Source organism: Pongo abelii, chromosome 3 (assembly GCF_028885655.2).
Source record: "Pongo abelii isolate AG06213 chromosome 3, NHGRI_mPonAbe1-v2.0_pri, whole genome shotgun sequence".
Classification (NCBI taxonomy): Eukaryota; Metazoa; Chordata; class Mammalia; order Primates; family Hominidae; genus Pongo; species Pongo abelii.
This window is the reverse complement of record NC_071988.2, coordinates 44,145,696-44,172,452: the sequence shown is the minus strand read 5'-3', so window position 1 is coordinate 44,172,452 and position 26,757 is coordinate 44,145,696. Positions and strand designations below refer to the sequence as shown.

Here is a 26,757-nt window from a genome sequence, read left to right as displayed (position 1 = left end):
AGGGATGCCCTCTCTCACCACTCCTATTCAACATAGTGTTGGAAATTCTGGTCAGGGCAATCAGGCAGGAGAAAGAAATAAAGGGTATTCAATTAGGAAAAGAGGAAGTCAAATTGTCCCTGTTTGCAGATGACATGATTGTATTTTTAGAAAACCCTATCATCTCAGCCCAAAATCTCCTTAAACTGATAAGCAACTTCAGCAAAGTCTCAGGATACAAAATCAATGTGCAAAAATCACAAGCATTCCTATACACCAATAACAGACGAACAGAGAGCCAAATCATGAGTGAACTCCCCTTTACAATTGCTTCAAAGAGAATAAAATACCTAGAAATCCAACTTACAAGGGAGGTGAATGACCTCTTCAAGGAGAACTACAAACCACTGCTCAACGAAATAAAAGAGGACACAAACAAATGGAAGAACATTCCATGCTCATGGATAGGAAGAATCAATATCGTGAAAAGGGCCATACTGCCCAAGGTAATTTATAGATTCAACGCCTTCTCCATCAAGCTACCAATGACTTTCTTCACAGAATTGGAAAAAACTACTTTAAAGTTCATATGGAACCCAAAAAGAGCCCATATTGCCAATACAATCCTAAGCCAAAAGAACCAAGCTGGAGGCATCATGCTACCTGACTTCAAACTATACTACAAGTCTACAGTAACCAAAACAGCATGGTACTGGTACCAAAACAGAGATATAGACCAATGGAACAGACCACAGCCCTCAGAAATAATGCCACACATCTACAATCATCTGATCTTTCACAAACCTGACCAAAACAAGAAATGAGGAAAGGATTCCCTATTTAATAAATGGTGCTGAGAAAACTGGCTAGCCATATGTAGAAAGCTGAAACTGGATCCCTTCCATACACCTTATACAAAAATTAATTCAAGATGGATTAAAGACTTAAATGTCAGACCTAAAACCATAAAAACCCTAGAAGAAAACCTAGGCAATACCATTCAGGACATAGGCATGGGCAAGGACTTCATGTCTAAAACACCAAAAGCAGTGGCAACAAAAGCCAAAATTGACAAATGGGATCTAATTAAACTAAAGAGCTCTGCACAGCAAAAGAAACTACCATCAGAGTGAACAGGCAACCTACAGAATGGGAGAAAATTTTTGCAATCTACCCATCTGACAACGGGCTAATATCCAGAATCTACAAAGAATTTAAACAAATTTACAAGAAAAAAACATACAACCTCATCAAAAAGTGGGTAAAGGACATGAAAAGATGCTTCTCAAAAGAAGACATTTATGCAGCCAACAGACACATGAAATAATGCTCATCATCACTGGCCATCAGAGAAATGCAAATCAAAACCACAATGAGATACCATCTCACACCAGTTAGAATGGCGATCATCAAAAAGTCAGAAAACAACAGGTGCTGGAGAGGATGTGGAGAAATAGGAACACTTTTACACTGTTGGTGGGACTGTAAACTAGTTCAACCATTGTGGAAGACAGTGTGGCGATTCCTCAAGGATCTAGAACTAGAAATACCATTTGACCCAGCCATCCCATTACTGGGTATATACCCAAAGGATTATAAATTATACTGCTATAAAGACACTTGCACATGTGTGTTTATTGTGGCACTATTCACAATAGCAAAGACTTGGAACCAACCCAAATGTCCATCAACAATAGACTGGATTAAGAAAATGTGGCACATATACACCATGGAATACTATGCAGCCATAAAAAAGGATGAGTTCATGTCCTTTGTACGGACATGGATGAAGCTGGAAACCATCATTCTCAGCAAACTATCCCAAGGACAGAAAACCAAACACTGCATGTTCTCACTCATAGTTGGGAATTGAACAATAAGAACACTTAGACACAGGGTGGGGAACACCACACACCAGGGCCTGTTGTGGGGTGGGGAGAGGGGGGAGGGATAGCATTAGGACATATACCTAATGTAAATGACGAGTTAATGGGTGCAGCACACCAACATGGCACATGGCATATGTAACAAACCTGCATGTTGTGCACATGTATCCTAGAACTTAAAGTGTAATAAGAAAAAAAAAATCACCAGTCAAGATTTGCCAATATACTGACTTTCGACAGTGAATCTCTCTAAATCTCAGGTTTTTTTCATATTTAAAACAGCTGATTTTACCTAGATTGGTTCTGAGGATAAAACGAGATGATATATTTAAGGCAACTTGTAACCTGCTAAATAATTTTTTTTTTTTTTTTTAATAGAGATAGGGAGTCTCACTCTATCACACAGGCTGGAGTGCAGTAATACAATAATAGCTCACTGCAGCCTCAAACTCCTGGGCTCAAGGGATCCTCTTGCCTCAGCTTCCTGAGGAGCTGGGACTACAGGTGCACCCCACTATGTCTGGCTCCAAATCACTCATTTTCCCAGTTCCTACTATTAGCCAAACACCAAAAAGGGCACAGAATTGTTAACACATTAACACATTAACACATAATTAGGCAATATATTAATAATTAACATATAATATTATATATAATATATATAAGAGAATTCTATGATGACCCATGAATAACACAAATTGGTAGGGAAGTGATGAGGTATCTCTGTACTTAGGATATCAGAGTGCCTACTATGTGCCAGGCACTAGGCATTCTAAGTGTTTTATGCATGTTATATCATTTAACCCTCCAATCATGCTATTGTTTTTTTCTTTTTATTAATGAGAAAGGCTTAGAAGATTTACTAACTTTTCCAAGGTCTGGCAACAATAAGTTTTAAATCCAAGTCTATTTACTTACTTATTCATTTAACAAATAATTACTAAGCATCTATGGTGTGTGAGACAGTGTCCCAAAGATGATCAGTGAAGTCTTATGTCAAAGATGTTAAATCTGACATGTTGTTAGACACCTAAGTGTAATTGTCAAGCAGGCAGTGAATATATGAGAGAAGGCAACATTTGGGTAATTGCCTAAAGGTAGCCAGAGAGTTTGGCATGCAGACATCTGAGTGGAAAGCACTTAAGGGAGAATAAACAACAAGTAGAAAGTCTCTCGGATGAAAGACTGGTATGGCTAAGGCTAAGTGGGAAAACAGAAAAGCACCAGAAGATGAAATCAGAATGACAAAGGGTGGAGAGGGGAATATCATACACGACCTTGTAGATCATAGTCAGGTCTTTAACCTTGTTCATGATACGAAAATGAGATTTTATTTCTAGGAGGCCATGTTTTAATGGATCACTTTGGCTTATTACACTGAAAACAATCAAGAGAGGTAACAAAGACTGGTTAGAACACATCTTCAATATCCAGAAAACAGAAGGTACCAACTTGTACAAGTAAGATAACGGTAGAAGAGTGACAAATTGTAAGATTCTCAATATATTTGAAAGTTGAACCTACAAGATTTGCAGATAATTTAATGTGGGGTATAAGAGAAAGAAAGGAGTCAAAAATGACAGCAACATTTGCAGCCTGAACAACCAGAAAGATCAGTTGCCATTAGCTTTTGGGAGGAAAGGATTAGATTGGAAATATCAGGAGCTTAGACTTGGACATAGTAAGATTGATATTCTTATTAGACATTCAAGTATATTTGTCAAGAAGGAAACTGGATATTTCAGATTGGAGTTTGAGGCAAGAGTCTGCACAGGAGAAATAAATTTGGAACCCATCGACATATAAATTTAAATCCCAGATCTGTTTGATTCCTAGCTCCTAACTGTTGAGAGCTATTTTCCATTGCATTTCTTCAATTTTCGTTTAGCAAATATTTTTGGAAACAAGAAAGACTTTCTCCCTCTAGGTCAGAGAACAGATTTGTCTCCTGATCAAGATAATAAAGACATTGTCTCTCTCAGGAACAAAAATTGGATATGTTGACTTAAAACATGCAGCTCCTTAAAAGATTGGCTTCCTAAGCTCAGTGTTTCTCAGCTGCAACACAAACCCACTGTGTGTGCAGCGTCCACTAGGGCCCACTATGCATCACCCCCATGAGCTGAAGAAAAGGCAAGGGAAACAATGCAATCCTGAAACCCATATTGCCTAACGCCCCATGAGTAAGAAACTGACTAAATCTATTCAGGTTCATTATTTCCTTACCAACCAAATTTACAGAAGTGTGGGAAGTGAGTCAATCTAGCAGCTTAAATAGTAGTGGCTGCTTAGGGACTACTCGACCACTTAACAAAACCTACTAATATTTTTGGCTGTCTGGGAAAAATGGAACTTAATATTGAGGGACTAGAAATGAGGTGGGAAAGGACAGAGACAGAATGGAAAAACAAACATTCCAGACAGAAGGAACAGCATAATAAAGGTCTTGAGGTGAAGAAGAGTGTAACCATTAAGGGAAACCAAAACTAAGCCTACTAAAGCCTTCATCCAGAGATCTTTTGACCCGCACATTATACCATAAACTTCTATCTTTCTGAGGCTAAAACCAAACTTTTCTTTCCATATCATTATTGTGTATGTTAAACTGTCTGAGAATAAATAATCCCATTGAGGTACAAGTGCATTGCAGGTAAATTGGGTCAGGAAAGAAGCTTACAAATCTCAGCCTTAAAAGTAATAAAAATTGTATCTCAATAAAACTAAGCACAATAGCTCAGTACAAATAGCATATAGTGGGAGTACAAAACTGAAGGAGGTGGGTATGGAGAGCCAGTATAGATTCAGGAAGGGTCTTTCATGCTCTGCTTTGAAGGAAGTTAAACTTCGTCTTGAGGTTTAATGAGAATCATTGAAAATTTTGTAACAAGGGCAAAGACATTCTCTGATTTGAAGTTTACACACAAAATCACTCAGATACTAGAGAGAAAGTTGAACTGGAGAAGAAGAATTGTGATAGATGCAGATAAACCGGTGAGGCTGTTGTTGCAGTAATCCATGCCAGAAATAATACAGTTCAGTACAAAGATATTAGCAAAGGGGGTTAAAAGAAGGAGTCAAATTCAAAATACATTTAGCAGTTAAAATCAATTAGCCTTAAATTTCAATAGACTAATTCCAACTGTAAGTAAGAGAATAATTTGGGGTCATTTTCTTGTGTAATAAGAAAAGTGATGGGCACATGTATTAGTCAGGGTCCTCCAAAGAAATGGAACCAAAAGGACATATATAGATAAGTAGAGAAAGATTTATCATGAGGAATTGGTTCATTTGATTATGAAGGCTGAGAAGTCCCCAAATCTTCCCTCTGCAAATTAGAGGCCTGGGAATGCTGTGGCATAGTTCCAGCCCAAATCTGAAGTCCTGAGAACTAGAGAAGCCAGTGATCTAAACCCAATCCAAGTCTGAAGGCCTGAAATCAGGAGTACCGATATCCAAAGGTGGAAGAAGATGGATGGCTCAGCTCCTGAAGAGAATTTGCCCTTCCTCCGGCTTTTTGTTCTATTCAGGCCCTCGGTGGTCTCCAATGATGTCCACTCATCGGTGAGGGCCGTCTCACTAATCCAAATTCAAAACTCTTACAGAAATATCCTCACAATCAAACCCAGAAATAATATTTTACCAGCTATCTGGGCATCCTTAAGTCTAGTCAAGTTGATACATAAAATAACCTTCACAACACAGTTGCTAAACTCTTGTCAGAACTCTGTGTTGACGTCTCTATGCAGCTCTCTCTCTTTTTCAAGCAGTAGCCTTGAGCATCTTATCTTCACACAGCAATGTTCATAACAGGAAGTAAAAGGATAAGCCCTCTGCACAGGCATCTCTGTTTCTTAATCAGAGAGAAAGGTCTTTCTCAGAAGACTTTAAGCTCATCTTCCTCAATGTCCCATTAATGAGGATTAGGTAAAATGTCCATTCCTTAAATGCAAGGAAAATTGAGAAAGCAAAATCTGGCCCTTCAGCTTCTAAAATAGGTGGCAGTTTCCAGCAATAAGAAGAGAGGGTTGAAACTGGCTGGTGTAGAGATAAGCAATAATGTCTCCGAGAGTCGTTGATTAGATGTGGATGCTGAGAAAGAAAGTGAAATTCAAATTACTGCCAAGACACCTGGCTTGGGCCATTGGCCAGATGGTATTGCCATTCACTGAAATAAACAATGAAGTAGGAATGGATATGGGGTAAAGAGTGCTGAGATCTCTTTGAACACATCTGAATTTCCAGCTGTAAAGCCTAGAGCTCAGTTTCATAGGAACCTAGAGCTCAAGCTTGAGAGGAAGTCTAGAATTTAAAATTTCAGACAATATAACTGAAGTCATAGGATGGAAGTGTTTGTTCAGAGATAATGTATAAAGTGAGAAGAGAGCCAAAGAAGAAATCTGGGAAAGAAAAGCCCATTTGAGAGATTAAAAAGGAAAGTCCACAAAGGTAAGAAGGAAAGCAGGAAGAGAACAATGTTTTTAAATGGAAGAGAGGTCAATGAGACTAAATGCTTCCCAGAGATCAAATAGGAAGATAAAGAGTGCCCATCAATTTTAGCAGTGAATATGTCATGGTGACTGTTGCCAAGCAAGACAAATATCTAGGAAGTTAATTTTAGAGGTTTTTTTGTTGTTGGTATTGGGTTGTTATGCTGTTTATTTTTGAATAAGACCATTGTGAGCTCATGAGGAGAGAGCTGGAAGACAAGGGAGCAAAGGCAAACTATAATAGCTATACAATTGTAATGTACAATTGTCAGGAAGTGTCTGTGCCTTGGATCTTTGTAGAACCAGCACAGTCACCTATTATGTCTATCTCCCTCTCCCTAACATATAAAATATTAGCAGCCACTTCTCCAATTTTACCTTTTGCCTTTTATTGCCATTTTATTCTCTAAAGAACATATTTTGTTTTTCAAGGTTAACTTTGTTGATACTAGTTGGTTCACTACTCACAAAAATGGAAAAAAATGAAATTTAAGGGTCAAACTATCCAAAGATAAGCACAATTCCCATGGTAATAATCTGAGACAGAGCCCCAGTTCATATGGAAAAGTTGCTATTCAAGAAAATCTCCTAAAATTTTTGGTCACTCTATTTTGTGTTTTCTTTTTGAGTTATCTGGTAAATCTGTTTAAATCTAACAAATGAAAATGGACACTATGTTTTATATTGTAGAAAATTTCAGTTTAATGGATTTTTAAATAGTTTTTGCTGTCTGTTGCTGCTATTCTATAGAAGGGCATCCAGAGTGACCTGCTATCCATAAAGATGGACTAGAAAAATCAAAACCCACAGTTTATATGAAAATGCAGTAGTACTATCAGCATGGCCTGTCTTATATCAGTTTCAATCATGCCCTCTTGTGTAAAAGTGTAGCATAGCAGCAGCTTTCATTTTAAATAGAAGTAACATTGAATACCAAGCACCTACCATGTTCAGGCTTTATGCTTAATGCCAAGAATATAGCTGAGGACAAGACCTACAAAGTCCTCATATTCATGAAAGTTATTTAGGACTCATTTTAATAACTCTGGAAGTTTAAATTCTATTCCAAAACCTCTATGAATATGAAGCATTTCACTGTATGGTACAAATAGTTTTATCAATAAAAGAGAAGTATTGTCAATAATTTGTTTGGCATATAATCTTAAATTATTTATTCAGTATGCCTCTAAACTTTTCTCTTTAGCTTCCATTGGTAAATTTTACAATACACTGACTAAGTTTTACAGCTATTTTTTTTACAATGATATATTCTTCAATACAATACCTTGTGATATTTAATTCTAAAGCCCTTATTTAATCTTAGTGTTAGTTGTCATTGGAAAGCCTCTGAGGCTATAATTTCACAGTTTATGATCCCAGGAAAACTTCCTTTATTAAATTACAGTCAAGAGACAGTGCTTTACTCTGTTATTAAAATTGAAATTCCCTAAATCTCATTATACATTCTTACCATCTGCATTTTTATGATTCTTGTCTAAAGAAATCTTATGAACATCTCAGTTCTGATATAAATTTTTCAGACTTTACTGTCTGGCTTTTTTGTCTTTCAAAATCAAAAATTCTTGTTTTAATTTAAAAGAATAGTGACTAAGTTGAAATGGTAGTATATAAATGATGTTTTATGTTGCTCAGAATGAACCTTCTTATAATAAACGCAAATATGATAAGATGTAAACCACTGTGGACAGGTTTGGTAAAATTAGATTTTAATAAAATACTTAAATCAATAATCATTCATGCTAGCTTTTGATTACACAAAGAGTATTGCTTCACCCTTAGCAGTTAAATCATCTTATCTCTGCAACGGGAGCTTGTTCCTTCATTCCTACTTGTGAACACTGCACCTTGCTCATTTAATCAATTGTCCTCTTACTCTTTCTGTGATAAGCCTTTATTCTACTTCAGTGTTTGTGTGGAGGGGGACAATCTGGTTAAGGTTAGTCTTGCAAGTGGTGACTTTAGCATTTCCCCCAACTTCATCAAGCCTAAAATGACTGAAATAAACCTAAAATCTAATTGAAAATAATTAGCCTGCTATGCAAATGTATCTTCAAGTCAGTTTCCCCATCTCTTTTTATAACCAGATGGCTGACTAAAAACCCAAATCACATTAACAATCTAAATGCCCCTTTCACCTTCTTAGACTGTACATTTTCTGTAAGAAATGGGTGATGTGAGCATATTCCACTTTCCTGTAGGAAGGCTTTTATTCTATCTGATTATATTTTCAACTATCTGGCTAAAATTATGAATGAAAGCTTATTAAACCTTAGACACCCTGTATTGCTTGCCTTGTCAATGGAGGCCCAATTCATGAGCCAAGAAACCTGATCTGACACACATTTGCTCCTGCGTGAGGCAAAATGTGTGGCAACACCTTTGCTCAGGAGCATGAAACCCATCTTGGAAGATATATCCAACATCTCTGAGAGCCTTGTCATCATTCCTGAGGATGCAGGGAACAAAACAAGGCCACATCCTTTCTCCGATACATTACAGCAGATATGTATCAGTTAGCAATAGCTACCGTGATGTGCAATAAGTGAACGCAAAGCTCAATCAGATTAGAAAGGAAGTAGAATAAGGAGGTAGAGAATTAAGGTTATTTTTGCAGTCAGTATGCCACAAGATGGCAAGTAATTATTTCTATAAAATTATCTTCTTTCTGAATCAAATCTGATCTTATTTTTGCTTTTATTACATAATCTGAGCAAAAGAATTTATACACAAACACATGCACATACAAACTTTCTGGGTACCCTTTACTAATATACACACGCTCACTCATGCCAATCTACGTTTCTTCAGTTTCTACTTCTAGCACCAAGATCCTCCAAGATTTTGACTGACTTCTCATCTAGGGGCTTACAAATGTTTTCAATTTCCTTTTACATAATGCAGACAAGAAAAATGAAATACAAAGTATTAAGAAAGACATTAACCTTCAATTTATATGAAACTTCCAAATAACATCTTTTTATTTTTATTTCCTGAGAAATTTGAACTTGATTCCATGAACACAGTATTTTTCAATCAGGTTTTATGCTTAACACAGTTATAAATAATTGTTGATAATGACTTTTTAATAAAGATCTCTCTGAAAATTTAATACTCACCCTTTATAGAGAGCAAACAAGTTGTAACAACTGGCAGAAGAAAATGTATTGCTTTTTCACCAACCACAGTAACTCATTTTTCAGCATTAGACAGAATTTGGGTAATGAGATTTTATTGAATTGTATTGGAAGGGGCCAACCATTCTTTAAATCCAGCTGAGATCACGCATAGGGATTTAATTTACCCTCTTGACTTAACTAAGGAATGGGACAAAACGTATGAAACAACATCTTTGAAAACACTGGACATTCGGCAGTGAAGGACAGAGATTCCTAAGTGATGAGGAACAAAAAAACGAGCCCTACAATTGTCTTAGATTAATATCTACAGAAAGTTTCCATGTTGTAATATAGGGTGAGGGAACTCAGAGACCCACTGTCTCTCTGTTGAGAGGACAGAACTGGGAGTCCGGGAAAGCCAAGGTGGCTAAGTTTGCGAGGCAAAGAACCAAGAGGAGAGAGCTACACAGAAAGAGAACTCTGGAGATCTCTGAACAGAAACAGAACTCTGGAAGAGTGTTCCCCTGGAGGATTCAGCTGAGTATTGATCAGCACAAGTATGTGAGGAAATTATGTGAGCCTAGGGAGACAGATACCTGAAAGGTTAGAGAACAGTGTCTGAGGCACATGTAGGGAAAGACATATTGTCTGTACCCACAACTAGAAGAGAAAACACCATAATTCATGAAGTAAAGTTTAGAATACTAAGAAAGTTCGTACTTCTGTAATAGGGAAAGTTGACCTTAGAAAAAAGCCCTGCTCTAATCCTACCTAAAGATGCATAAAAACAAAACTGAAATGGACCAAACTATTTCCTAACAGTTCTAAGTAACTTAGCCATGTCCCAAAACAAATCTCAAGGATATTTTTAGGAAAACAATAATATCCAGCACTCAAAAAGGTAAAATTCACAATGTGACCATCAAATGGAAAATTACCAGGCAGGCAAAAAAGCAGAAAAGTATGTACAATAAGAGGAATAAAAGTTGATCAATTTAAAGACAATCAGAAATAACACAAATGATAGAATTAATAGATAAGAATATAAAAACATTTATCATAACTCTATTCCATATTTTCAATAAGTTAAAGAGAAAATTTTCCAAAGGAAAACCTAGCAAACTCTATCAAAATCAATTGTTTCAAAACTCTAGATATTAACAAAAGACTTGCAGAAACATGGGGATGACTTATTCAATGAAAGTGGCTAAACATTAGTAAGAATAGTGAGTTTTGTGGTGTTTTAGCATACCCTAGGCACATCCTCACTCCCCAGATCAGTGGCAGAAACAAGGCTGCAGCACTTTCAAAGCCTCATTTCGAAAGAACAGCCATACTTAGCCTGTTTGTTTAAGACAGAAGAACTCTGGAATAATCCACTGAAAGACTTGTCTTTATTTTGCCTAACTCAGAACTCATCTAGTGATAAAGTCACTACCAACAGGAAGGAGGCATTTGTCAAAAATTCTTAACAGGCAAACTGCTTAGTTGCTGCTGGCTGAGTTGATGATTAATACTTGGGGTAAACGATAGATCAACCAAAAAACATGGAAATGCTGGGGAATAAGATATCATTGGAGACTTGAAAACTCCAACATGTTCTTTGGAATCTAGAATGTCAAACACATGCATAGGTTGATGTACACACTCAAGAAAGACCCGAGAGACCCGAAGCTCTCACCCATGGCTAACCTATAGGCTCTGTGCAAGGAGGAAGTAAAGGCTAAAGCAGAGTTGTAAACTGCCTGTGTTGCAGGTGTGTCCCAACACACAGACACACACACACACACACACACACAATCACTCAGCAAGGACTGGAATTATTCAGACATTTAAGGGAATCTCTGCGTAATCATTATCTGATCATTAGGCTAACAGAACAGAGATTTCAGTGGTCACACACATGAAAGAATTTACTTGTGACTTTTGTGCAGAAAAGTCACTAAACAAACAAACAATTACTACAAACAGCAACAAAAACTCTGGAAACTAGTGAAAGAAGAGAAACCTAAAGCCAAAGCAAGCAGAAGGAAGGGAATAACAAAGAGGAGAGTGGAAATAAAAGAAATAGGAAATAGAAAAATAATGTAGAAGAATCAACAAAACCAAAGTTGGTTTTTTGAAAAGATCAACAAAACTGATGAACTTTTAGGAAAAAAAAAAAGAAAATGATGCCAATAACTAAAATCAAGAATGAAAGAGAGGATATTTCTACCAACCTCACAAAAACTAAAAGGATTAGAAAGAAGTACACTGAATGATTATACGCCAACAAACTAGGTAATCTAGATGAAACAAATTCCTAGAAATGCACAAACTACCAAAACTGACTCAAGAAAGAAAATCCAAATAGATAAATAGTAAGTAAAGAGACTGAATTAGCCATCGAACAACTTCTAACAGATAAAAAGCCCTGGAACAGACCATTTCACTGGTAAATTCTAGGAATTAACACCAGTTTTTCTCAACAAGAAGAGAAGAGTAAACTTTCTAACTCATTCTATGAGGCCCATATTACTCTGATACCAAAGCCAGACAAAGACATCAAAAGAAAAGAAAACTACAGATTAGTGGCATTATAAAGATAGATGTTAAAATCCTCAACAAAACACTAACTAACCAAATCCAGCAACATCTAAAAAGAATTGTACATTACCAAATGAGATTTAGCCCACGTATGTAAAGTTAGTTCAATATAGGAAAATCAGTGTAAACACCATTTAATAGACTAAAGCAAAAAACCCAATGGTTATCTCAACAAACACAGAAAAGTAACAGAATCTAATACGCTTTTATTTTAAAAAGCACTCAGCAAACTAAAAATAGAAGGGAACTCCCTTAATCTGATAAATGGCATCCATGAAAAACACACAAACCTCATGCTTAATGGTGAAAGACTGAAAGCTCTTCTCCAAAATTAGGAAGAAGATAAGGATGTCTTGTATTAAATATTGTTGTGGAGGTTCTAGCCAGAGCAAATAGCATGAAAAAGGAATAAATGTCACTCAAATTGGAAACGAAGTAAAACTGTAACTATATATAATCTTACATATAGAAAATCCTTACACACACACACACACACACACACAACTCTTATAGCTAATAAGCTAGTTCAGCAAAGTTGCAGAATACAAGACTGAATTTAAAACTCAGTTGTTTTTTGTCTTTGTTTGTTTTGCTTATTAACCCAGTCCTGGCTTTATTTTTATTTTTTAAACACAGTTTAATTGAGCAAGGAATTATTTGCAAGTCTAGAAGTACTGGCTTTATGGATTGTTTTGGGCACCATGATCTTTGACATATGAGTATTTTCATTTTGTTTTGCTTTGCTTTTCGTTTGGCATTTTGTTGTTTTTAAAATAATTTCAACTTTTTTATTAGATTAAGGGGTACATGTGCAGGTTTGTTATTTGGGTATATTGAGTGACACTGAAGTTTGGGGTATGAGTGACCCCATCACCCAGTAAGCATAGAACCCAATAGGTAGTTTTTCACCCCTCCCTCTCCTGACTAATAGAACCTAGTGTCTATTTTTCCCATCTTTCTGTCCATGTGCACTCAGATGTTTAGCTCCCACTGATAAATGAGAACATATGGTATTTGGTTTTCTGTTCCTGCATTAATTTGCTTAGGATAATGGCCTCCAGCTGCATCTACGTTGCCACAAAGAATGTGATTTCATTCTTTATTATGGATGCCTAGTATTCCATGGTGTGTATGTACTACATTTTATTTATCCAATACACCATTGATGAGCACCTAGGTTGATTCCATGTCTTTGCCATTGTGAATAGTGCTGTGGTGAAAATACAACTGCATGTGTCTTTTTTGGTAGAAAAATTTAATTTCCTTTCAGTATATATGCAAGTAATGGGAATGCTGGGTTGAACAGTAGTTCTGTTTTAAGTTCTTTGAGAAATCTTCAAACTGCTTTCCATACTGGCTGAACTAATTTAAATTTCCACCAACAGTGTATCAATGTTCTCTTTTCTCCAGAGCCTTACCAGCATCTGTTATTTTTTAAACTTTTAATAATAGCCATTCTGACTGGTGTGAGATGGTACCTCATTGTGGTTTTGCAAAATCTGTTGTGTTCTTGTACATTAGCAAAGAACAATGCAAATATGAAATGAAGAAAACAATTCCCTTTACAATAGCATCAAAAAGATACTTAGGAATAAATTTAACCAAAAAGGTTCAAGACTTATATGCTGAAAACTGCAAAACATTGCTGAAAGAAATTAAGAGCTAAATAAGTGGAAAGACATCCTGTGTTCATGGACTGATTGACTTAATATAGTTCAGACGGTAATACTCACCAATTGATCAATATATTCAGCATAATTACTATAAAATTCCAATGGCCTTTTTTTTTTCCAGAAATGGTCAAGCTGATCCTAAAATTCACATGGAAATGCAAGGTATCCAGGATAGCCAAAACGGCCTAAAAGAAAGACATGGATGACTCACATTTTCTGATTTTGAGCTTCATTACAAATTGATCTTAATTAAAATAGTGTGGTTCTGGCATAAAGATAGACATGTAGCTCAATGGAATAGAACGGAGAGCCCATGTTTCTGTGGTCAACTGATTTTCATTAAGTTTGCCAAGACCATTCAAGCAGGGAAAGAACAGTCTTTATTATCTATGATGCTTTAACAATTGAATGTCTACCTGTAAATGAATGAAGTTGGACCTCTACCACATACGATATATAAAAATTAACTCAAAGACTTAAATGTAAAAGATAAAACTATAAAACTTTTATAACAGATCATAGGTGTGACTCTTCTTGACCTTGAGAATTTTAAGATTTGAAGTCACCCCTTCCGCTTCCTCCCTGGTTAAGGGAACAGCTCCCACAACAGCTGCTCATGACCTGTGCCCTGACTGATCCTTTCCACCCCCATTCCCTTGGCACCCTGTTTTGGCCACTGTGTAGGGCCACAAACATACCCTAAATGTTACCCAGTGTAAACAGGATAGTTCTCAAAAACAATGCTTATCAAGCTATCTGTGGCGAAGGATACATTTTTTTTTAATTTTCAATTTGTCACAAACCAGTGCTTTTGTAAAATATGATAAAAATGAATAACTGGAAAAATAAAAGGAAAAAAGACACAAAACACAAAAGACACAAAAATACAACATATTTTTCTAGTTACATAGCTAGCACATCAAAATTATGACATCTGAAGAAAAAGTAGATAAACTGGACTTCATCAAATTAAAAAAATGTTTTTCCTTCCAAGGACAGTATCAAGAAACTGAGAAGATAAATCATAAAATGGGGAAATATTTCCAAATCATATATCTGATAAGGCTCTACTATTGAGAATATATGAAAACCTCTTATAATTCAACAATAAAAAACCAAATAGCCCAATTTAAAAATCAAGAAATGATTTGAATAGACAGTTCTTCAAATAAGATATCAAAAGTGCAATTATCACATGAAAAGATGCTCAACACCGTAAGTCTTTAGAGAAACCCATATTCAAATCATTTCATACGCACTAGAATCACTATAATAAAAAAGATGGAAAATAACAAGTGTTGGCAAGGGCGTGAGAAATTTTTAACCCCCATGCATTTTTGGTGGAATATGAAATGGTACAGTTGCTGTGAAAACAGTTTGGCAGCTCTTCAAAAAGTTAATCATGCAGTTACCATATGGCCGAGGAATTCCACTTCCAGGTATATATCTAACAGAATTGAAAATAAATGTTCACACAAAAACTTTTGTTTAAATGCTCATAGCAGCAGGAAACAATCCAAATGTCTATTAACTAGCAAGTAGATAAACAAAATGTGGTATATCAACACAATGGAATATTACTCTGCAATAAAATGTAATGAAGTACAACATGGATGGAGCTTGAAAATATAGTGCAAAGTGAAAGAAACAAGACACAAAAGGCCACATATTGATTCCATTTATATGAAATATCTAGAATAGGCAAATCCATAGAGAAAGGAAGTATTCCAGTGGTTTCCAGGAAATGAGGTAGGGGAGGGAGAATTGGAAGTGACTGCTAACAGATGATGAGGTCTCTTTTGATGTGGGGTAGGGGACAGAAATAGAATTAGATAGTGGTGATGGTTACACATCATTGTGAATATACTGAAAGTCACTGAATTGTATACTTTAAAAGCCTGAGTTTATAGTATGTGAATTACATCTCGATGAAAATTATGTGATAGATAACCTGAATAATCCTGTATTTATTCAGGAGATTGGATTTATAGTTAAATTTTTTCAAAAAAGAAAACTCTATGTACATACAGCTTCTCTAGTGAATTCTATCAAGTATTTAAAGAATAAATTATGTTACTACAATTCAACACAAATTATTCCAAAACATTGAAGAGGGAAATTTTCCCACTTAATTTATAAGTTTGTTATTACTATGATACTAAAACTAGACAAAGACTTCACACACACACAAAAAAAACTAATAAACAAAAAAACTATGGACTGACATCCCTCATACACATAGGTGTAAAATTTTTAAACAAAATTTTAGAAAATTGAACCCAACAATAAATGTATAAGAAAGACCCTGACCAAGAAAAACAATGACCAAATCGAATTTTCCCCAGCAATAAAAGTGCACTCAACATTTAGTTCACCAACATATTAGAGTGGAAAACCATACAACCATTTCAATAGATACATAGAAAGTGTTTGACAAAATTCAACATCCATTGTTAATTAATAAAACAACCATCAGCTATTAGTGAAATGCCTGATACCAAGGCTGGGTAGGAAAAATACAAGGTACACTCAGAGTCGTTCTGTGTTAGAGTCTTCCTAACATACAGTCATGCATCACTTAATGATGGGGATACATTCTGAGAAATGCATCTTCAGGTGACTTCATTATAGTGTGAATATTATATAGTACATGAACACAAACCTAGTATATATACACAAACTACACATATATGGTATAGCCTATTGCTCCTAGACTACAAACCTGTACAGCATATTACTGAATATGGTAAGCAATATGTTTGCATATCTAAACAAAGAAAATGATATCTAAACAAAGATATGCAAGGTGTATATTTGCATATCTAAACAAAGAAAAGGTATAGTAAAAAAAAGTATAAAAATTAAAAAATATTAACAGTACACTTGTATAGGACATTTACCATGAAAGGAGCTTGCAGGACTGGAGGGTGCTCTCGGTAAGTCAGTGAATGAGTGGTGAGTGAATGTGAAGACCTAGGACATTACTGTATACTACTGTAGATTTTATAAACAATGTAGAGTTAGGCTACACTAAATTTATAAAACAATGTTTTTGTCTTCAATAGTAAATTTACCTTAGTTTCCTGTAGCTTTCTTACTTTATATTTAAATTTTTAAAAAACTTTTTGGCCAGGAGTGGTGGCTCACGCCTGTAATCCCAGCACTATAGGAGGCTGAGGAGGGGGGACCACGGGGTCAAGAGATCGAGACCATCCTGGCTAACACGGTGAAACCCCGTCTCTACTAAAAATACAAAAAATTAGCCAGGTGTGGTGGCATGCGCCTGTAGTCCCAGCTACTCGGGAGGCCGAGGCAGGAGAATTGCTTGAATCTGGGAGGTAAAGTTTGCAGTGAGCAAAGATTGTGACACTGCACTCCAGCCTGGACAGCAGAGTGAGACTCCATCTCAGAAAAACAAACTTTTTGACTCTAGTAATAACATTAAGGTTAAAACACACATTGGAGAGCTGTCCAAAAATATTTCGTTTCTTTATATCCTTATTCTGTAAGTTTTTTTATTTTAAAATCTATTTTTAATTTTTTTTCCTGTTCAAATTTTTTTGTTAAAATGAACACACAAACACACACATTAGCCTAGGCCTACACAAGGTCAGGATTATCAATCTCCCTGTCTTTCACTTTCACATCTTATCCCACTGGAAGTTCATCAGGGCAATAATGTACATGGAGCTCTCATCTATAACAACAATGCCTTCTTCTGGAATACCTCCTGAAAGACCTCCCTGAGGCTGTTTTACAGTTAACTTTTAAAAATATAAATAGGGCCAAGCACGGTGGCTCATGCCTATAATCCCAGCACTTTGGGAGGCCGAGGCAGGCAGATCACGAGGCCAGGAGTTCGAGACCAGCGTGGCTATCAAGTGAAACCCCCGTCTCTACTAAAAATAAAAAAAATTAGACGGGCGTGGTGGCAGCTGCCTGTAATCCCAGCGACTCAGGAGGCTGAGGCAGGAGAATTGCTTGAACTCAGGAGGCAGAGGTTGCAGTGAGCCGAGATTGTGCCATTGCACTCCAGCCTGGGTGACAGTGTGAGACTCTGTCTCAAAAAAATAAACAAATAAATAAATAAAAATAAAAATAGAAATAGAATGAATACACTCTAAAATAATGATAAAGAGTATAATATAGCAAATACATATACTAGTAACATAGTCATTTATTATCAAGTATTATATCCTGTACATAATTGTATGTGCTAGACTTTTATAAGACTGGAATCACAGTAGGTTTACACCTATGTAGCCACAAACACGAGTGGTGTTGCTCTACAACTTTACGTTTACTACAATGTCGCTAGGTGATAGGAATTTTTCAGTTCTGTTATAATCTTATGGGACCATTGCCAAATATCCAGTCCATTCTTTACTTAAACTTCCTTATGTGGTACATATCTGTAATTCAAGACTGTAATTTAATCTCCACCTTTCTACAGCATTCTTTCTAAAACACGTGTGTTCTAGTCTCTTATATTCAATTCATAAAGCTTAAGTGACTCCCTATTGCCTACAATACAAAGCCTAAATTCTATGCATAGCCTACAAACTACTTCATCATTTTACCTCAATCTTTTTTGGAGAGACAGGGTCTCGCTATGTTGCCCAGGCTGGTCTCCAACTCCTGGGCTCAAGCCATCCACGCGCCATGGCCTCCGAAAGTGCTGGGATTACAGGTGTGAGTCACCGAACCAGGCCAAAAATCACTTTTGCAAACTTACTCAAGGCTATAGTACTAACAAATCTGTCTATTATCAGTATGTAAGCAATGTTGCTGTTTGAAGCTAAATCAACGAGAAGGTAACATCCTACTCTTCACTAAAGGATGCAAGAGGAGTCATTTCATCCAAAGAAGCAGGCTGGATTTACAACCCAGGTGAAAAACTTCATATAACGAGTTTGAGGACACAGCGTTTTACATTTTTTTAACTTGTAGTTTCCACGAAAACAGAACCTTAAGTTGGCTAGGAGTCAAGATTGTATTGTTCCTAACAGAACCCTAAACAGTGTTATTAATGGAACAGTGTTCCTGATGGAACATGGTGAAGACACAACACACTTTTCTCCTTTTGAATGATTGCTGCTTTCTTTACAATAATTTCCACAGCCCAATTCCTTCCCACTCCTGTATAGACATCTGTGATACCCAGCTCAAAGCTGATTCCAGCTTCCCCTATCCCTCTCTTAGACTCATTCAGCAAAAGCCAGTACCCTACTATATAGTCTGTTTTCTCTTACTGAGACGCTCCCGATTTCCCATGGTACTGTTTGCCCTTTTGCAAACTTGACTTTGATGAATTTTTTGACACAAGACGCTTATCTGTCATTGCGTTTGCAAATATGCATTCAATAGCTTGGAGGAGAGAGAGAAATGTATTCATAAATGGCAAACATATTCATGTTGTCAAACAGCAACATAAGCAACAAAATATGTGTGAGCACTACGGTCCTACATACGATATCTCATAAGCCTAAAGAATCTACTGCAAATCCCTCTCTGAAAGATGGGGGGGAGAGGAAAGTAGCGTAAAGTGATGCCCCAGAAACTGCGATCTTCCAAGCAGGAAGAGCGCCCCGCCGCACCGCACTCGGACCGACCTCCTCGCGTCTCACCTCAGGAGTCCTAAAGGCGGTGCGCATGCGCAGCTCCCGCCAGCCGCGCCGCGGTTCCTTCCTGCGCCTTTATCTGCATCCGGGTCCGTGGGATTCGCGCTCCACTGGTCAGCTGGGGTCGCTCGCGGGTGGTTGGGTGTTGCTTGTTCCCGCTGTTCCAGCGTCGGAAGAACCATTGGGTCTGCCGGTAAGTTTAGCGGGGGGTGCGGCGGTGGGGGGGGTGGGGCGCCAAGAAGGGGACTCGGGCCGGGGGACCCGACGGCGACTTCGCCCTGTGCTGTCTTTGTGCTGAGACGGGGACGCCGGGCCGGGGCGGAATGGGGTCTCAGGAACCTCGAGGCTGGGGGCGCGTGGGGTCTCCCGTCCTGCCCCTCGCGAACCTGGTTGTCCTCTCCGGATTTGTGCCTACGGGAGAAGGCGTCCCTGTCCTCTCCTCTCTCGCGGCTTCCTCCTGACACCTCTCTACACTCGTTAAAAATTCCTAACAGTCATCCTCATTTGCATTCGCTGTCCTTTGCTGAGTGAGGGCCAGGCAAACGCCCAGCTGAGGGGAATCTGCAGCCCCCGCCTCCCAGGCAGGAACCACAGCCTTCTCTGCTGTCTCTCGTCCCTCCTCGGGTCGGTCCCACGCGCGCGGCCAGGCCACCCTTACGCTTTCAGGTCAGGTTAGGTTGAGTAGGGAAAAGCTCGGAGCACAGGTTCTGCAAGTGTAGATTCTGGTCCTGGCCCCGCCATTAACTAGCTGTGTAACTTCACGGGTGTAGAAGTTGTCATCCAGCATTGAAGTTTTGCGATTTATATTCAGCAGCCCTTTTTCCTAGCGATGCACATCCAAAATGAATCAGCACCTGAAGGAAGACGAGGGAAAGGGTGGTGCTCTGTTGTTTTTTGATGCTGTCTTGTCGTGATGCCAGAGAATTGCATAAGGCCACAGTAGTTTGGATCTCTGAGGATTGGCAAAAACTGGAAAAGTCAAATCTTAAAAAAATAAATGTGGTGAAGAAGTTCTTCTTTCCTCTGGGTGAAGGGATTCATTTGGGACTTTTGGAGGTGACTGCGCCCTCCAGAGAGTTTAAGAGAAAAGTTGCCTGTACCTTGGTCTGAAAGACTTGCTTAAACTTCGTTTCAGTGAGGTGTGTGGTGTTCTTAACAAATTTCACCTGATTATGAATATCCCCTGTGATAATCTGCAAAAGCAGAGATTCCTTGGACTTCATTTCAGATCTTTTGAAACACTGTGTCTAGGGAGAGGGACCTGAGAATCTATATTTTTGCTAGAATCCTAAGTGATTCTCAGCCGGTAAGACATCTTTGGCTAATGTCTCTTTGAGTCAGTTACACTTAGTTTTAAAGCCAGCTCCCCGGGCCACTTTTTAACGTCAGCAATAAACTTCTCGTAGTTGCAGTTTTCTGTATCTGAAGAGTGAGAATAATGCTTTCAACCTCAGAGACAAGTGATTCTAAGCCCTTTGACAATAGAGTTCTTAATCATTTTTGTGTCTACAGAACCTAGCATAGTGCTTAGTATATAATAGGTCTTCAAACGTGTGTTGAGCTGAGAAAAATAACATGCCCAGGATGCAGAAGACATTGGAAAGCTCTAATGCTTCTCGTCCTCCTTACCTTATTTTTTTTCCGTTTTATTAACAATCAGTTGGCCATATATTCTTGTTAGAAGTAAATATATCTTTTGATGGTCATTACAGCCAATAATTGTTTCTGATTCTTTGGTTTAACTCTAAAATTGTTTTTGACATTAGATTATGGATTATATTTAAGTGGAGGCTGAGTCCATTTGTTGGACTGAATTTATGACTTACTATGTAATTTATTTTCTGTAAATAAATAATTGTTATCGGGCCAGAATTCTAGATCATGGTGACCATAATTTTTTGTTGTTGTGTCAGATTTCGAAACTGTTACCTTCTTAAAGACATTTAGATTCCATACATTTATTTTAATAAGACCTTTTAATCTCATTAATTTAGAAAATTTGACTTATTACTCTATGTAAAGTGTGTGGGTACAAAACTCAGGAATGCTGAAACCATGTTATAAAAAGCTTGGTAGTGGTGACTGATCCATTTAAATATAAAACTAAGAATTAAAAATCTAAGAATTATGGGAATTGTTACAAAATGTTGAGTAAATGTTATAAGGGGACGTTTATAAACTATTGGTGGTAATGTCAGTTCAACTTCTATAGAAAAAAGTATGAAGATTTCTCAAAGAACTAAAAGTAGAACTACCATTTGATCAGGCAATCTCACTACTGGATATCTACCCAAAGGAAAATAATTCATTATATCAAAAAGATACCTGCACTCATTTTTATCTCAGCACTATTCACAGTGAGGCAGTAGAATAGGGTCTGGAGGCAGGGAACTTAAGGCCAATTCGTGCTGACTTCCTACAGCTGAATCAAAGGAAAACACCAAGGTCTGGGGGCAGTAAATCTAAGGCCAATTTGTGCTGACTTCCTAAAAGAGAAAACACCTGCGTCTGGGGGCAGGCAACCTAAAGCCAGTTAACCAATTTACGCAAACTTCCTAAAGCTAAACCAAAAGGAAAAAACCCATCTCCCCATGCCCAAGTAGCAAAGGACCAAAGGCTACTCTCTTTACAATCGACTGCCTTCCACCACCTCTCCGATGGGAGGGGAAAGTGCCTTGGATTGTCCGTGGACTAAGCATGGGCCATCCCTTCATCTGCATAGGGAGCCAATTCACCTCAGCCTTTAATTAGCCACGGACCAAATCCTTCATGCAGATAAGGGGTAACCAATAAGGGACCTCCAAAGGAGTACTTAAAACCCAGAAAACTTTGTAACCGGACCCTTGAGCCGCTTGCTTGGGCCCACTCCCACCCCATGGAGTGCTTTCTTGCTTCAGTATCCCTGCTTTCGCTGCTTCATTCCTGTGTTTCGTTCCTTTTGTGCAATTCTTTGTTCAAAATGCCAAGGAACTGGACACCTCACACTCATGACCTTCCTTCCGATAACAACAGTAGCAAAGATAAGAAATCAACCTGAGTGTCCATCCATGAATGATTGGATAAAGAAAATGTGGTATATATACACCGCGAAATTCAGCCATTGAAAATGAAATCATGTCCTTTGCAGTAACTGAAGGCCATCATCTTAAGTGAAACAACTCCCAAATAGAAAGAAAAATACCACATGTTCTCACTTATAAGTGGGAGTTAAATAATGTGTACACGTGGTGATGGAAAGTAGACTGAGAGTCTCAGAAGGGTTGGGGAGTAGGAGTGGGTAGATGATGAGAAATTGCTGGGATCATAGTGATCATAGTACATTATTCAGGTGATAGATACACCAAAACCCCAGACCTAGTCACTAAATAATATATCCATGTAACAAAATTGCATTTGTACCCCTTAAATTTATACCATTTTTTTTAAAAAAAGGAAAACAATATGTCTTACAGATATCAGAAGCTGTGAGTTACTGTAAGAATGCTAATTTCCACATCTTTCATGGTATAAGTCAACCTACGTTGTGTAAAATGGAATTATGTAGCTTTTAAGTGACTGATCTCTTAATATACGTATAATAATTTGTCTTAATTTTAGAATAATTTTTGAGGAACTAAAATTGCTTTTTGTCAAGAAATTTCTCCTCCAGAGATCAGCAGTTTATTTAGTTCACTTTGTTTTCTTTTTCTTCTGTTGAATTCTCTTATTAAAAATAACATGTCTAGTGTGATCCCATTGTTATAATTTGAATTCTGACCTTGTTGCTTACTACCTGTGTGACCTTAGTCAAATTATGTGAGTCCATTTCCTCATCTATAACTCGGCATTTTTTTTACTTCACAAGATGGTTGTAAGGATTAAAATATGTACACTTGTCCCTGGTATCTGTTGGTATCTGTTGGGGATTGATTCTAGGATCCCCCTTCAGACACCAAAATCCGCAGATGCTTAAGTCCCTCATATTATATGACATGGTACTTGCATATCACCTGCACACATACTCACATATACTTTATCTCTAGATTACTTATAATACCTAATACAATGTAAATACTGTGTAAATAGTTGTTATACTGTATTGTTTAGGGAATAATGACAAAGAAAAATAGTCTGTACCTGTTTAATACAGATGCAAACATCTTTTTCCCCTGAATATTTTCACTTCTTGGTTGGTTGAATCCTCGAATATGGAATCCACAGAAGGCTAACTATACTAAATGACCTAGCCCACTGCCTTAAACTCAGTGTCTGCTCAAAAGAGAACAGCTATTACTATTTTTAAAATTCAGATTGTATATGTGCATGTCCTTCTTCAGTAATGTACTTTTTAAAATCATCAGTATATTCTTCTGTTTCAGTGCTCTATTTATTATTTACATCTTTTAAAAAATTACTGAATTTAAATTATCTGTTTATTATGTAAAGTGTTCTACAATGGACTTTTCTCAGGTTTGAACTTCTTGTTCTGGAAGCTGTGCGTCACCGTAATGAGGCTTGTAATTCTTGATAACTACGACTTGGCTAGTGAATGGGCAGCCAAATACATCTGTAATCGCATCATTCAGTTCAAACCTGGACAGGACAGATATTTTACACTGGGTTTACCAACAGGTAATTAACTACTTTTTCCATTTTATATTCTGATATTATCTAAATTTAATTCTGATGGAATTGAAGCGTTTCTGTTAAGATACTTTCCCCATTCATTTATTGACATGTCACTAATTGAACATCATAGTATAAAAGGCCAGAAAAATACATATATATAAAATCTACTATCTACAATGTGTTACTAGTTCTTGTGCCAAAATTTAGTCTCACCTGTCACTCCAAAATGCAATAGGAAATATTGTAACTTAAGTGTTGTTCATATTTTTTGTACATTTTTCTAGTAGTCCTTTGTTTTCTGGAGTGTTGCTTTTTACCATTCATGCCAGTTTTTAGTTGATTGGCTTTCTTATTAATCATTAAGAGGTACCTAAGATATATACTGTTGCCTCTTAATTTAACTTCACCTGCCTTATAAATCCTTATTAATATAGAAGTTATAAATTATATATTATGTAATGTTTATTAGCCTTTTACTATTTGTTTCTTCTATTATAGATGTATTACAAGTGGAAAATATATATTCATCACAGTAATTACATATTTTATTGAATTCAGTTTTCCATTAAGCATTCTCTTAAAAAACGACCAGGTGGTGTCATTTGATCTTATGGCACTTTATTTGACCCATGATTTTCACAGAGTATTAGACCTGGAACTAAAGTTGCTCCTTATTGACTACAAGGCATTTGTTCTATACCCCTGAGCCTTGGTTTCCTTACCTATAAAAAAGATAAGGATAATAAGATGCTGTTTTGAGATTCAGCTAAGATAGTGTATGTATAAGTCCCTTGTATACTGTAAATAGTCTATAAATTTATAGTTCCTGTGTGTTTTATTTAAACAGACTGTTTTCTTCAGCTCCTCCCCTCATACATGCTAATTACATAAAAACTACAATTGTAATTTTTTCCCACTTGAATAATTTCCGTGAATGGTACTCTTCAGGTTGATTGTTTTGTTTTGCTTTTTCTCTTTTGGTCCAGGGCAGTAGATCTTGGTAAGAATGGCAAAAGGGGTTTTTTTTCACTGGACACACCAGTACTACACCCCCAGCACCCTCAGTTCTGATATGTGAGCCCTTGGGGTTAAACGTGGTTTCTGTATAGTTTCTATACTGTTACCCGTCATTACACTCAGCCTACCTCTGTTAATGATGTTGTGTTAATTATGATGCAGAAAAAACAGTAATTTGAGTGGAGACAGAAAGACTTAGTCTTAAATGTCAGCAGTGCTAAACATCTTTTTGTGTATTTAGATCTACAACTTTTGCTTTATTTGGGGTAGTATAACTGCTAGTAATATACCTGCCAAGGGAGTATCTCTGGAAAACCTTGTTGAAATTTTCCATTACTCTCCTTCATTGACCATTGACAAAGTTAATTATGTCCTCTTCCCCCACTGCTTCTGAGACTTGAACATACATGTCGGTAATTGTTAGTACCAGGCTGCATTGTAATTATCTCCCTATCAAGCGCAATTTCTGGGCAATATCTGTTCAATTTTATATTTACTCACGTAAATATAATGAGCTTGACATTTAAAGGCCTGCATGCTGTGAACCTCATCTGCTTCCCAAAACTTATTCCCACCATTTCCTTACACAGAACTGGGCTAGGCAGATTTGACTGCTTGCAGTTCAAGAATAGGCTTGAACTTGCTGGCTGCTTTGCTTTGCTTTCACTCATATTCCTAGCATGTTATTTAATGGAATCTATATGAACTCTGGCACCAGACCTAGATTGGAATCCCTGGTTTCACAGCCATATGACATTTGGCAAATTCTTTAATATTTTGACCCAGTTATTCTGTCTTCAAAATGGGAAAGATAATGCCAGTTTCTCAAGGTTGTAAGCTTTATGTGAGGTAATATATAAAAACATTAGCACAGCATCTAGTCACATGGTAGACAGATGTCATCGTTGAACCTCCCGCTCCATCTTTTCTCTGCTCTGAGTTAGTTTCCTCTTTGTTGAAAGTGTATCCCTTAATCAAGACTGAATTTAAATGCCATTTTCTTTTATTGTTCTTCCAACTCACAAGATTGTAGTCTTTTTTATTTGATGTTCTGCAATACTCAGACTTCTTTTAGATTATTTATAATGTTTTTCATGTGTTATGGTTATTTTGTACTTGCTTATCCCTATATTGTGAGTTCTTAAAGAAAATGTCTTAATATTTGTTTTATATAAATCATAGTAGGTACTTGCTAAATTGTGTTAGTAATGACTATTGCAAAGCAAATATAAAAATTAAGTTTCTTTAACCAGTTCTTTTTTTTCTTCAGTCTTTTTTTTTGGCCACATTGATTACAAAATAGAAAATGAATTTGTCACCTCTGTTGTGACAGCTCACCTTTTTATTCATATATCCTTAAATTGAGAGAATCCTGTAACTCGTCTCTTGACACTAAAAGAGAGAAGAGATTCACTTATCCTTCCGGAAAGGAAGAGGGAAAGCGTATTTATCCATCTTTTAGACAGGTTTCATGTTAGTGGGCTATAGTTGTTGAGAAACGTAAAATTTAACTATATAATTTTTAAATTAATAATTGTAGTTTAAAACAACATATGTGCTTAGCTTTTAGAAAATCTTTTTTTCTTCTGCTGTGTGGTATTTATTTATAGCCTTGTCTATTCTGTCATCTCAAACAAGAGGCAGTCTTTACTATTCTTGAATTTCCTTTGTATTTGTTTTTGTCAGAGACTGTTTAGTTTTATCAGATTTCTATATAATACTTGGGTTGGAATTTTTTGTGCAGCCTTTTGTGTTGCACTGTT

General features: G+C 36.9%; 1 protein-coding gene and 1 long non-coding RNA gene across 6 annotated transcripts in view; one reads left to right on the top strand and one right to left on the bottom strand.

The window, feature by feature from the left end:
• Window positions 1-19,440, bottom strand: part of LOC112133050 (uncharacterized) — a 59,324-nt gene extending 39,884 nt beyond the window's left edge. Inside the window, exons 1-2 of one of the 3 annotated variants that reach the window (XR_010139670.1) lie at window positions 19,376-19,440; window positions 13,809-13,933 (exon numbers count right to left, since the gene is read on the bottom strand). This is a non-coding gene — a long non-coding RNA (uncharacterized LOC112133050). Of the gene's footprint in view, window positions 1-13,808; window positions 13,934-16,648; window positions 17,802-19,360 lie in introns of those variants that run through there. The other 2 variants (XR_008524474.2, XR_008524472.2) reach the window with 2 other exon arrangements.
• GNPDA2 (glucosamine-6-phosphate deaminase 2) overlaps window positions 19,435-26,757 on the top strand; it is a 34,882-nt gene continuing 27,559 nt past the window's right edge. For 2 of the 3 annotated variants that reach the window (XM_054553866.2, XM_024245923.3), the window contains exons 1-2: window positions 19,435-19,562; window positions 23,819-23,980. In XM_054553866.2, the coding sequence (XP_054409841.1) occupies window positions 23,857-23,980 (124 nt within the window). In that variant the 5' untranslated portion in view covers window positions 19,435-19,562; window positions 23,819-23,856. The remainder of the gene's footprint in view (window positions 19,563-23,818; window positions 23,981-26,757) is intronic. The other variant, XM_024245924.3, reaches the window with a different exon arrangement.